The sequence below is a fragment of the Montipora foliosa genome, chromosome 3 (assembly GCF_036669935.1).
Source record: "Montipora foliosa isolate CH-2021 chromosome 3, ASM3666993v2, whole genome shotgun sequence".
NCBI classification, from domain to species: Eukaryota; Metazoa; Cnidaria; class Anthozoa; order Scleractinia; family Acroporidae; genus Montipora; species Montipora foliosa.
The window spans coordinates 53,338,893-53,351,706 of NC_090871.1; the positions used below are offsets into that span (position 1 = coordinate 53,338,893).

Here is a 12,814-nt window from a genome sequence, read left to right on the forward strand (position 1 = left end):
CCTTCACAGCGAAAGCTGGCTACTACTCACACTGCGGGAAAGGAATTTCATCAAAATGTTAACTGAAGAAATTTGATCAAAATGTTTAACTGAAGTGGACAGGGCAGTCACTCAATATAATATTCGGGCCCATTCCACAGCTCGGTGGTTTTCGTAGTAACTACATTCTATGAAAATATAATTGTTCATTATTTAATGTACTTTTGAGTTTACAAAATGTCCAACAACAATCTCTTACTCATCAATAAGCAAATCGGAATTCAGAGCTTTCAGCAAAAATGCGCCGTTGGTGTTATAAGGATTAAACAAATAAATTCACAACTTCAGTCATTTTGTTGTTCTCTAAGGAATTATTTTTTGGCAGCATACATTCTGATGTTGAAATTTTGGAGCTAAAGAAAAAAAAAATTGTAACAGTAAACTGAACTTACATGTAGCGTCTAAGGGAACCGTGTGGTTTTCCAGTACGCCTATTTTTAAACTCACATTTAGATAATACTGCACAGTATTGGTTACTGACAATCTGCAAGCTCGTAAGCCATGCATGTCATGTCATGCATTGAAGGTTAAATCAGTCACATTTCGCTAGGAGTTTTTATTTAGGAAATCCAGCCTAAAGAAAGACTCGGGTCATATGTAGGGAAATATTAGTTTTAGCACATGACTGGAATCGCCTCCTAGCTCTTGGCACTGTCCTAACGCTCAGTATTTTTCGTCAGGCTTCGTACATTCGTTCTTGTCGCTATCCTTGATGATTCTGTTCAATTTCTCTTCATCCCACCCGTTACGGAATGTACATTTGGGAGCTTAAAGCACGCGCGTTTTTGAGACGCGGACGGCAACCGGAAGAGAACATTTCGCGTGCCAGGACAGTGGTGTCTCCCAGATTTTTACACTAATCATTTCTAATGGAGAAAAGATACTTAGCAATGTAAATGTGGTTGTGTAAAGACAAGTTAAAAGAGAAAACAGCTCGCTTCCGGTTGCCTTTCACGTCTCAAAAACGCGCGTGCTCCCTATTGAATGTCTATTACCACAGACAGTAACATGAATTGGACCCAGGACCATTTTCCTAATCTAAATGTACTCACTGCTTGACACTCTTTGTTTGTGATGTTTATAGGAGTGCTAGCCTTCAACATGTCAACAACATGCTGCGAGAACAACTAGAGCAAGCAACTTCAGCCAATCAGCAACTGACACTGGATATCCAGAAACTAACAAACGATTGGAATAAAGCAAGAGAAGAACTCGAAACTCGCGACGAAGAAGAACAAGCTTACTTCGCTAACGAGCATGTACGCTTGATGGACATGTGGAAGACTGTGAACAATTTTAGGCGACAGTTTAATGAGATGAAATCCGCAACCCAGAGGTATGCATTTGTTTTACAATGACTAAATTCTCGCTCGCTGATCGGTCAAATGTTATCAATGAGAGGACTGAAGACGCATAGAATTTTAACCTATGTGACTTTTGAACTTGCAAAATGGAGGAGGCGATTTTGTAGACAGTTTTGTAGAAGACTGAAAAATAAATTGAATGAAAGCATTGCGGACAGTGTGGCCGGCCTGTGGTTCGACAGCCACTTTGGCACAATGTATCATTATTTAGAGGACAAAATTTTACAAGACGCACGTCAAATTCGTAAATGTACAAGTCTTCAACTTGCACACTCTAGACTCACTTGAAAATAAATGATCTTGTGAATGAACTGCATTTTCCTTACCTTGTTATAGAGACCTGTCTGGTGTGCGCGCTGAAGTTAGCAAGTCTGTGCGTGTTGTGCAGGGTGCCTGCATGGAACTGGATAAGAACCTCAGGGGCATGGATGCTAATACCCAGGCTGCGCTCGAGGATGAGAGGAACAGGCGGCAAAGGGTAATATGATTTATACTGTGCTTTTTTTTTCTCACGATCGAAACGTTTATTCTCTCAACTAGTACCATAGATTTCGTCGTTTGGTAGTCATGAGAATTTGGTGTGATATCAAGGTCACACCCGTCCTCCAAAGCTGATAATATTCTTCATTCTCAATACCTGTCTGACTGGCATTTCATTAACATTGTGAGAAGAAGATACATACCGATCGCTCCTGGAAGTCAAATGGTCAAGCAAAGGTCGTATTCATTTATACCAGAGAATGTTCGTCTACTCGCGAATAATACCTCTAACTGAGCAGGTTGGAGCGTTGTAGTGTAAGTAAAAAAAGCCGTATGTTTTGCGACCTAAGGAATCGACGTTTGTGAGGGGTAATATAGTATTAATATCTCTAGATCTTAGAATTCAAGACAAACGTTTAAAATTTAGCTGATCGCGCTATAGAATACCGTGCGGCCCGGTGTTGGCCTCTCATGGCGCGTGTACTGTCCAAGAGACAATCATTGTAGATTTGAATACGTTTAACAACCAATAATGAAATACGGAATTGCCAACAAATACAGTATACCTCCCACTTAAGGTCAGGCGTTTTCATTGCTAAAATCGCAAGACAACAAAGACGTCTGTAACGTGCGTTTTAAAGAATTGATTCATTTCTTCTCGTATTTGTATTGTTGTATACGCCAAGACTTCGGCGATATCTAAGACACCCTCTAATGTTAAATCGATCAATATCCTCCTTGTACATGAACTCAATGAGGAAGTCATGTTATTTATGTTTTGTAATTCTTCCGATTTTGTTCTTTATCTCAAGGCTGAAGAGCAACTTCGTGAAAAAGTACAAGAATTTATTGAGCTCCAGAACAAATACGACAACGAGAGAACCGACCTGATTCTCAAGTAAGGCAGAAGTGATTTCTTTTCACTTGTAAACCCTTTTGAAAATGCGATGCCTTAACTAGTTTACCTAAATGGTAGAAACTCTGCCGGTAAGGTAAAGTCTGCTACGAGCCTAGAAGGCCCACCAGGCCGGCGCTTATCTCCGGTTTCTGTAGCATGAAGCGACTAGGAGTATTTCTTCTCCCCCCTGGATGAGATGCTAGTCCATCGCAGGGTTACCCCCAGCATTTTCGCCGGTACCCATTTTTACACCTGGGTGGAGAAAGGCACCGTGAGAGTAAAGTGTCTTGCCCAAGAACACAACACAATGTCCCCGGCCAGGACCCGAACCCGGACAACTTGATTCGGAGTCGAGCGCACTAACCATGAGGCCACCACGTCTCCCACAAAAATTATTGCTTGCGGTAATTTAACGACGGTTCGTGCGTGGAATTGAAGGGAGAATTTAATAGGTGGACCTCCTTCTGAACCCCACTCGACAGAAGAAAGAAAACAATAGAAGGTTATTAGATGGTTTTCACAGTGACATAAGAAAATTCTAAAATCAAAATCGCAAGGTCTTCTGAATTTTTATCTAAAGAAAGTTGTGAAGATGAAATATTTTTTTCTAAAGTTTTCAGTTCCGTGACGTCTTTGATTTCGAAAATAAATAAATAAATAAACAAATAACTTATTAATTTCTTTATTTATTTATTGCTTTTAAGGGTCAAAGAATTAACAAATGCAAAGGAGAAACTTGAAGCCCAAATGAACGAGAAAGAGGACACTATTTCGAGTCTAAAGAGACGGATTGATGGACTGGTGAGGCTCATTATTACGTCTTTCCATATAAATTCTTCCGGACTAGGAACAAATAAGGAGCTTAAGCGCGCGCGTTTTTGAGGCGGGGACGGCAACCGGAAGTGAGCTGTTTTCCCTTTTGATTTGTCTTCACGCAACCACATTTACATAGCCAAGTATATCTTTCTTCATCAGAGATGATTAGTACAAAAATCTGGGAAACACCACTGTCCTGGCACGCGAAATATTCTCTTCCGGTTGCCGTCCGCGTCTCAAAAACTCGTATGCTTAAGCTCCCTAATATATACAGTATATTCGATCATCATGGGTATTCTTTTGAGACCTCCTTCATTGTCGGTATGAATGGATTCATATTCTTTTCCTACTGCTCTCAGTAGCGGAATGAACGGATCTGAAAAAGGTATCTGCGGTCTATTTTGTTTGGGTACTGTTTTGGGCCGCCTAGCAGTCGGTGTACGAGAAAGTCGCCCCATATCCCTCCAGACTTCACACTTCGCCGCTTGCTTCGGGAAAAATCTGCGTGGCCTGCAGAAATGTCTGAAGTACAACATGTAAGGTTGAGTCCAGGCCACAGTGAATTGTTTGCGCTGGTTCCACGGACATCAGCGGGAAAAAAAATTATAAGAAGTCGTTATTAAAAACTTTATACAATGGCTTAAGATTAATATATATATTTTTCTAATAACAGTTTTTTTCGGAAATCCTCTTTTCACTTGTCCAGTTGTTCCTCGACCTAAATGAGAGTAAACATTAGCGTGTCTTGAGCCATCAAAAGATCAAACGCGGCTCTTCCGCTTCATTTTCAGGAGAGTGGATTTGCAAAACGATCTGAAGAGTGGGAAAACCAGAGTGAGGCAAGCCTCGCTGCCATGCGTGAAGAAGCCGAGATTCTTCAGAGCACCCTCCGAGAAATCACGAATGCCGTTCGACATGATGCCGATAGTACATCCAAAGTACTGGGGTCGCCTGGTGCTGAGATCGAGGTGGTGGATGCTGGTTTGTTAGAGGGGGCAGAAGATGATTTCCTCAGCAAGAGACCCATTTCGCCATCACGTGCAGCTCGATTACGGTCCTCATCTCCTACTCGTGCCAGGTCTCCAGCTGTTTTTGATAACGCTCTTGCAACTGTTCATACCGCTCTTCAGAAGAAGAACGTGCAAGTCATGGTGCGTAAAAGGGCTTCTTTTAATTGTGTTATTATTTTCTGTTCTTGTCTAAGTTCTTAGAACGTTTTCTGTTGATTTCCGTACAAAGCCGATGCAGAGGTAATTTTTAGCCGAACATGGTATTTTAGCATGGCATTTTCTCTGGAGGTGGTTGCGAGATCTTGCAAACGCTCTAAGTGCAATATGGCATCATTTGGGCAAGGGACCTTTTATAACTTACATGCGCTATGAAAGGCGCGGCAAAGGCACGCGAATCGCTTTTCGGTCTGGTGCGCTTTAGAGCATGCAGAACTCAGTTATAATTTGTGCAATGGAAAAGCCCTTAACTGCAACTTGTCCGTATCGTATTTTATTAGATGCTGTTTTCCATTTTTTGTTATAAAATCCTCAGTCAGTTTTGTGGTTAGCGAAATATCCTTTAAGAGTTCCCTTTCCGTTTTGCTATGAGTGGTGATCGTCTTCTGTCACAGTGATAGTCAGTCAGTCAGTCAGGCGTACTTGGAGCAATTCAAATAAAAACAGTGGAGCGCGAGTTCTTTGTCGTATGCCAATTTGTGTATTTTATTTCCTCCTTTTAAGAATAATACAGTTGGTTCATAGAAAATACATAAGCAATACAAAATGCAAAAAATAGGAACGGAGAAGGGCACAGTATAGGGGAACTTACTGATAGGCCATTTCCGAGTTCATGTCCGCCTCCTCTTCAAAGCGAGTCTAAGTGCGACGTTTTTCTTATGACGATTAGTTTTCATTCATATGTAAAGTAGAACTAATTACCATCACAAAAACTTTGCAGTTAGACTCGCTTTGAAGAGGAGGCAGACATGAACTAGGAAACGGCCTGTTATGACTTTTTAACTATCTTAATCATATTCCATTAAATTTCCGTGATATGGTTCAGCCCACCAAATTTGCGGAGCAACCATCATCGCTGACCGCTGACCGCTGACCGCTGACCATAAATAGGATCTGTTTAATGTAAGTCATCTTTTACTTTCAAATTACACAGGAAATGAAGAGCAAGGTCGACGCTGCGAGGGACTCTGAGAAGAAAACCAAGAAACAGTTAGACGATACCGAAAATGAACGCAGGAGACTGGAGAAAGCACTGACAACTGCGCGAGATGAACTGGATTTCACGTAAGCACAGAAAACTTAGCCTTTCTTAGGCCGTTGTCCTCCCTATGAGTGAATTTTTTGCAGAGGAAATGAGTTTTCTTTTGGTAAATGGTAATTCGAAGGAGAGTTTTGGCACCCAGACTCACTTTAAAATAAGAGACCGAAGTGATCTTGACAATATGCAAGGCTCTGGAGAGATTATCTCAAATTTAATCGTTATTATGCTGATTTTCTTTGGATGATTTAAAAGAGACACTGATCTAACTTGCTGATCATCCAAGATTGCGAACGACACGGTCTTAGCAAAATAGAGAAGATTTTCGTTTTGAAATATCAGCCCTAAAATGTTGGACACGTGTACACGCTATTTCTCCAGAGTTTCAACATTGTATTTTGAGGAAGGGAAGCAACGCATTTTAAAACGGATAACATTGCTTTTTAAAAACTCCGTTTTAAAAACACAGAAAATTAATACAATTAAAGAAGTGTCCCAAGGAATTTCGTCCACCATTGTAAGCTTTTGTACATTATGCTTTTACTTCGCCATTAAAATGCTCCGTTTTGATGCTCCTTCTTCCCCACTAAAATGCTGTGTCTCCCCCCCCCCCCCCCAAAGGTCACTGAAATGTTTACTTAATGCTCATTATACAATATTTCAACACAAATGAAGGCTCAGCCTCACAAAAACGCAAAAACGTGTATGTTACTGTACATCACAAATGTAGTATTATAAGTTAACAAAATATGGTATTCGATATTTAAGTGACGGAAAGTTAGTCTCTGTTATTATTATTGCAACATAAGCGACGTTTCAATGTAATTTTCTGAGAATTGTTCTTGTCGATTTTGTCGTATTTAACTTTCTATTTCTCTGCCAAAAAAAAGAATTGGGGGGGGGGGGGGGGTGGGGAGGAGGCGGGAATGCCACTAAAATGCTCGAATAATGCTTAATGCTTTTGCCTTGAAATGTTCGAAAAATGCCAGCATAATGTATAAAAGCCTACTCTCAGCCATGTCACTCATTTCGAGTTCTTATATCTACCATTTCCTGTGTATTTTCTGCGCAGGCGTCAAAAAGTTACCGAGGCAAGTCAAGACAAAGAGCGCTTCAAGGCGCATTCAGATGTCCTTTCAACAGAGAAACAAAACCTTGAAAAAATGAGGCATTCCATGAACGAGCAACTGGAGGACATGACAGTGGAAATGGAAAGACTTCAAGCAGCCAACAGCGAGCTCCAACGCCAAAGGGACAACTTGGAAGACGATAAAGATGATTTGATTCGCGAGAAAGAGAGATTGGGAAAAGAGGTGCAACGTACGAATCAAGTTATAGATCAACTCGAGACGAAGCAGTCGTCACTGAAGGAAGAAATTGTGATTCTCAAAGAGCAGCTGTCACGCTCCATGTTGGACAAGGAGGTAATGGAACAAGAGAAAGCGCACATCTCGGAGACACTGTCGAAGTCAGAACTGCAGAGGGCCGAGTTGGAACTTGAAATCAACAAAATGAAGTCCGAGGAGATCGCGTTGCGTGACGCGTTGGTGAAGCTTCAGTCGCTTAACGAGGGTCTTGGGCAAGATAAGATCGAGCTGAATAAGATCATCAAACAAATGGAATCAGACAAGACCTCCCTTTCTCAAGACAAAAGAGACTTGGAAAATGAGAAGAACAGCATTAGGCAAGAACTCATACGTGTTGAACAAGAAAAGGTGTGTAGTGAAATTTGTTTTTGTTAAGGAATTTGTCCCAAGTTTTGTAATTTATCCGATTTAATCAAAGTGAAATTGCTTGGAAAAACATGAAGCACTCTTGTTGGTTAAGGGCAAAACCAAAGAAATTCTCTTCAGTTGCCTTATGCTGTCAAATGGCGATTGTTGTATTTTCGGCGTTGAAGCCGCGACAAGAATTTTTCCGCGGCCTCGCCGCTCGAGAAAACCACTCGGGAGTTTCCGCCTCTCCCAGAGAAATTAAATCTCCTCAGCCTATCGAAAATCGATGCAGCTTTAATTCTCCGCCTCTTTTTTGCAAGTGAAAGATCATGCTAACATAGTGTTAATCTGTTCAGCTAATCACAGCTTTCTCATAGATTCATAGGAACCAATCAGAAATCGAAGCATGTGTTGTATCCGGCGCCAAGTGCTGGAATACTCGTGACTTGTGCCAATGAACCCAGACGCTGACGGTTAGATTAGTCAACCAGAATTGGAAGTAAAGTAATTACTTCGACCAATTGCTTAAATTCGTCGATTTTTCAAAAGTCTCAATTAGAAAATGAAGTTTGTGGAAACTTCTGCATACTGATTTCTATAGCCAATCATGCTTGACGACGAATTTCAGTCTGTGGTCTTTCGCTAAGTGCGCGAAAACTCGCTTAAGCAAAGTACTTAAGTTGGCAAATCACATTGGCGGCAGGGATTCAAATGAGTCAATTGAAAAGCGGGGCAAGACTTTGTCCTGCGCTAATATGGCGCGGTAAAATGCGTGCGCGCAAGCTACGTAATGTTTTGTTGCTGCTTTTGATTGGTCGAGAAACGAGGCGGGGTTTTGTCAGCTAACGAGGTAAAGGAATGTGAACCGAAAGCAGATAGGAAATAACCCGGCTGTCTACACAAATTAAAAATGGTCTGCCTTACAATTTTTCCATAGGTGGATTTGGACACTGAGAAATCCACACTTGATCAAAATCTCAGCATTCATGAAGCAAGCCGTGACAAACTGGAGCAAGAAGTGTTAGTGGCCAACCGTGAGAAGGCTGAACTTAGCGAGGCCCTGAACCAAGTTTCCAGAGAAAGGGATTCCATCTATGAAGAGTTGCTGACAACTCGCCGTGACGTAGAGAGACAGAGCTCGAATGTTGTGCGTCTGGCAAAAGAAAAGGAAGAGTTGACACGGGAAAAATCGAGCTTGCTAGTGCAAGTTAATTCATCCGAGCGGGAGAATCGCGGGTTGTCCGAGAATATAGCAAGCTTGAAGAGCGAGAAGGAATCTCTGGAGACGGCTTTGTACGACCTGCAGCAGACCGCGACAAAACTTGAGGCCAGGAAGGAGGCACTGGAAGCCGAAAATCAAGAGCTGTTGCTTTCCAAAGAAGCGCTGACTGTTGACTTACAGCGCGTGCGCAAGGAGAAAGAGATCGAGGAGGCGAAGTTACTGAAAGACAAGGAGTTGGTTGAGCAGAGACTGAGCCAAACTCAACGTGATGGCGACGTTGCGCTGAAGAGAATGGAACAGAAGCACGAGGAGGAGGTGGAGAAACTGAAACGTGAGAAAGAGAGTTCGCTGCTGCAGGCAAATCAGGAAAAAGAGGAAGCTGTTGCTTTGTTGAAAAATGAAAAGGAGGAGATAGGAGAAAGGTGATGTTTAAACTTCGCTATCTTGGGCGGCTAATTTGCCATGTTCTTAAAGGGGATTTGTCGCAGTAGTGCAGTTCATTTTGCGTAGTTTGTATAGGTTATCGCATGATTTCGAGCGTAATTTGGGATAAATAAGCACGAGTAAGTTTCTTCAAAGACGCACACAGGCCAGTGCAAGTTTTAGTCTTTGGAAAACTTAATAGTGCTTATTTATTCCTAATGGCACGAGAAAAACCATGTGATTACTTATTAATATTATACATGAGAAAATTCGAGATGGTTAAGCAGAAGCAACGCAAGCGTATCACGCAAATCACGGAAAAATTGCGCCATCCAGGGCTCGCATTTGCTTGGCTGTCAATGCAAAAATATGACCTTCATTGCACTAATTTCACTTTTCTTCTGCACTCTGTTTGGGATTAATTCACGTGCTCTCAGCCAATCAACGCCCTCGAATTTTTTCATGTATATTACTATACCTATACTTGCCAGCATCGTATACCTTATTCATAAATGGCGGTCATATTTATAGTTCTTTTGTCCACGTGCAAATTAGCCTACCGAGCCTCATTTTAGAGCAAGAATTCTTTTCATTTCACTGTATGGTATCGAGGCTTGGTAGGCTAATTGCACTTAGACAAAATATTTATAATTGACCTCCATTTATGAATAAGGTCTATAGCCCTTGTTGGAAATCAAATAGTATTTGACGATAAAAAACCCACTCACTATGCAACGTAACGCTATCCCAGAAATTTGTTAAACAACACAAATCAAAGCTTCGTGACAATAATGTCTGTGGAGCATAGAGAATTTAATTTACAAACAACAGGGAAAAGTTGTTAGGCTGAAGAGTTTACAAAAACAGCAATTTCAGTCCATTTTCGTGTTCTTCAATATAGAGGTTTTTCACGGCAACCATGTTGCATGGCAGCGGAAGCCCATAAGGTTGAAACGTGTAACGGCCCTTGTGTTCTGGAAAACAAGCTTCTGAATATTCAATTTGCTGAGTACCATATTTGGAATAACAAGAGCGAGGGATTTCCAAATATGGTGCTTAGCACTGAAAATTCAACCAATCAGTTCGCACTGAATATTCGGAAGCTGTGAACGCGCGTTACACGTTTCAACCCTTATGGGTTTCTGATGGCAGGAACAATGAAAATGTTTTGCATTAGAAAGAACACTTGTTCCCATAGGAAAGAGAATCTATTGTTCCTGCCATGCAACATGGCTGCCCTGCAGAACCTCTATTGCCCATCTCTTACTCCTTAAATTGCATTTGCTGCTTTATCCAAACCTTCCTTTAATCTTCCAAGTTTTGTATTTTGGCTAACTTTTGTGCCAGCCACAGCCCCTTTTACGAGCATGAATGTCCAAAATCGATTGAATCCTAGGATTGAAGGGGCAATATGAGTTTTCCTCGGTTCATCTTTTTTGGCCAAAACCGCTCAGAGATGATTTTCTGTGGCTTCACTCCACAGGACAATCACGCCGATCGGCGAGCGTAAACTGACGAGTTAACCAGTTTCGGATCGATCCAAGGCTCTGGGAAACTCTCTGTAGGAGAACATGCGCCGTAGTGTTCTTATAGCCAAAAACTGGCTATTTGAACCTTACGGCGCCTGCTCACTCCTCGCGCTAACATGAATGCACCAATTAGAGACGCTTTTGATTGTTCTTCACGAAAACCAATGAGAAGACAGTTTGTTTCAGGGTTCCCCAGAGCTCTTCTCTCCCTTAGTCAAGAGAAGAGCTCTGGGGTCGAGATTTAGTCTTCTATCAACTTACATTGGTCTTATCGAGTTCAAAGTTCCTTATCGGGCTGATGCGTGAAATCTGTGGTTGATTAAGCCTGGTTTTCACTAGCGACGCAAGCACAAGCATAAATAAGAGCGCTTATTTGACCGTGAAAACGGGGTTGACGCAAGTATAAGCACAAATGCAAGGATCCAATTTTTTCATTTTCCTTGTACTTGCACCTATGCTTGCGTTCGCCTGCGTTGTGTGAAAACGAAACACAGCATAAGCACATGGAAATTTGCTACGTCTGGCCAATTAAAGCCCTCGATCCAGATTCCCTGCATCTGAGCATTTGAACAAAATGGCGGATGCCGTGATTGATTATGATGCTTATGTCGACGTTCTTTTTCACTTAGCATAAGCTATTTATGCTTGCGTTTGCGTGGCTAGTGAAAACCAGGCTATGAAAATAAAAATGTGTCATCAATGAAGTATTATCGTATGTACAAAGCTTTCTCTTATCAAGTCGTCTTCCTTCCTTCCCCCCCCCCCCCTTCTTTTCATTTCCTTTTTTCCTCTCTTCTTTTTCTCCCTTCCTTCCTTCCTTCTTTTCATATCCGCAGCTCAATATTGGATCCATTTGATACATCATTTCGTTCTTCGAAAGATAGGAAAGAAAGCGAGAGAGAAGGGAATTCTTTCCTCTTAGTCTCGCTTTATTTCTTCTGTTTCCTTCCGTGTTCTAATGCGCAGATTTTAATATAATATTCATGGTTTAGATTGGAGCGCGAGAAGACTATCCTAGTGAACGAAGTTGCTTTGGTGCAGAAGGAGCGTGACGATCATTTGTTGATGGCTGAGAATGAAAAGCAAGAGGCGCTACAGGCAGCCAATGAGAAAGGAGTTATGCTCGAAAGGCTCAACAAGACTCAGAGCGACCTGGAAAATGCAAACGACGTGGAATTGACCGTGTGAAACGCGAGGCGTTTAGCCGTGCTGAGCAGGACAAGGTATTTGCAAAACTGTGACGCTTTCGAAAAAAAGGCTCTCGTCTCGCGGGAAGAACGCGCGAGGAAAACTACACGCGCGCTTAAACACTGCTTCTTTGTCGCAGCCAGTCTTTTGAATTATTAGTAACTTTGGTAGTTTCTTGTATGTTGCGGAATACCGATGTACTGTTGTTTGTTTTGTTTTTTAAAGGGTGCTTTTGGTCAGGCTCAGAATGAGCTAAGGAACACTCGTAGTAAACTAGAAGACCTCAAGTAAGTAAATTAATTATGAAGTTTAGTATGTTAAAGTTGAAAAACTTAAGAATCACCATAGTCCATACAAGGGAAAGCTAATGCGTTGATAGCGTTTAGCCTTAAAACGATTTGTGTCAGTTTCAGTCGCTAAATGTTGATTTGCTTGGTGAGAAAGTCGGAATACAGGGGTTGGTCAAAACATTTCTTTTGGGAGAGATGTACTGAATTTATCGCTGATGAATCGGGATTACTCGGAAAAATCCGATTGCTCCGAACCGGATACGAACCTGTGAACTTCCTACACCAGTTCGACAGTCTGGAAGCACTCAAATTTTTTTTCTTCGTGGCCGCCTGATTCGTCATCGGCAAGTGCATCTCCTCCAAGCGGAACTTGTTCCGAGCATAATTTAATAAAAAAAAAACACAAAAGAGGACGTGTTGGTGTATGTATTTTGTGTTTAACGTGAATTCTTTTACATTGAACGTGTGACACCTAGCAGTTTGACACTGCTGAATAGACTTGGTTTTCCTCAATCATAAATATCAAGCCAATGCGTATTCGCGCTAGTTATTGGCTTGAAATGGACCTTTAATTATCTTGAGTCC

General features: G+C 41.6%; 1 protein-coding gene across 1 annotated transcript in view; it reads left to right on the forward strand.

Annotated features, from left to right (window-relative positions):
* Positions 1–11,939, forward strand: part of LOC137996114 (rootletin-like) — a 19,815-nt gene extending 7,876 nt beyond the window's left edge. Inside the window, exons 5-13 of the mRNA XM_068841542.1 lie at positions 1,124–1,375; positions 1,740–1,881; positions 2,696–2,781; positions 3,486–3,582; positions 4,389–4,748; positions 5,758–5,888; positions 6,935–7,577; positions 8,515–9,221; positions 11,744–11,939. Coding sequence (XP_068697643.1) covers positions 1,124–1,375; positions 1,740–1,881; positions 2,696–2,781; positions 3,486–3,582; positions 4,389–4,748; positions 5,758–5,888; positions 6,935–7,577; positions 8,515–9,221; positions 11,744–11,939 — 2,614 coding nt within the window. The remainder of the gene's footprint in view (positions 1–1,123; positions 1,376–1,739; positions 1,882–2,695; positions 2,782–3,485; positions 3,583–4,388; positions 4,749–5,757; positions 5,889–6,934; positions 7,578–8,514; positions 9,222–11,743) is intronic.
* Positions 11,940–12,814: the final 875 nt, after the last annotated feature.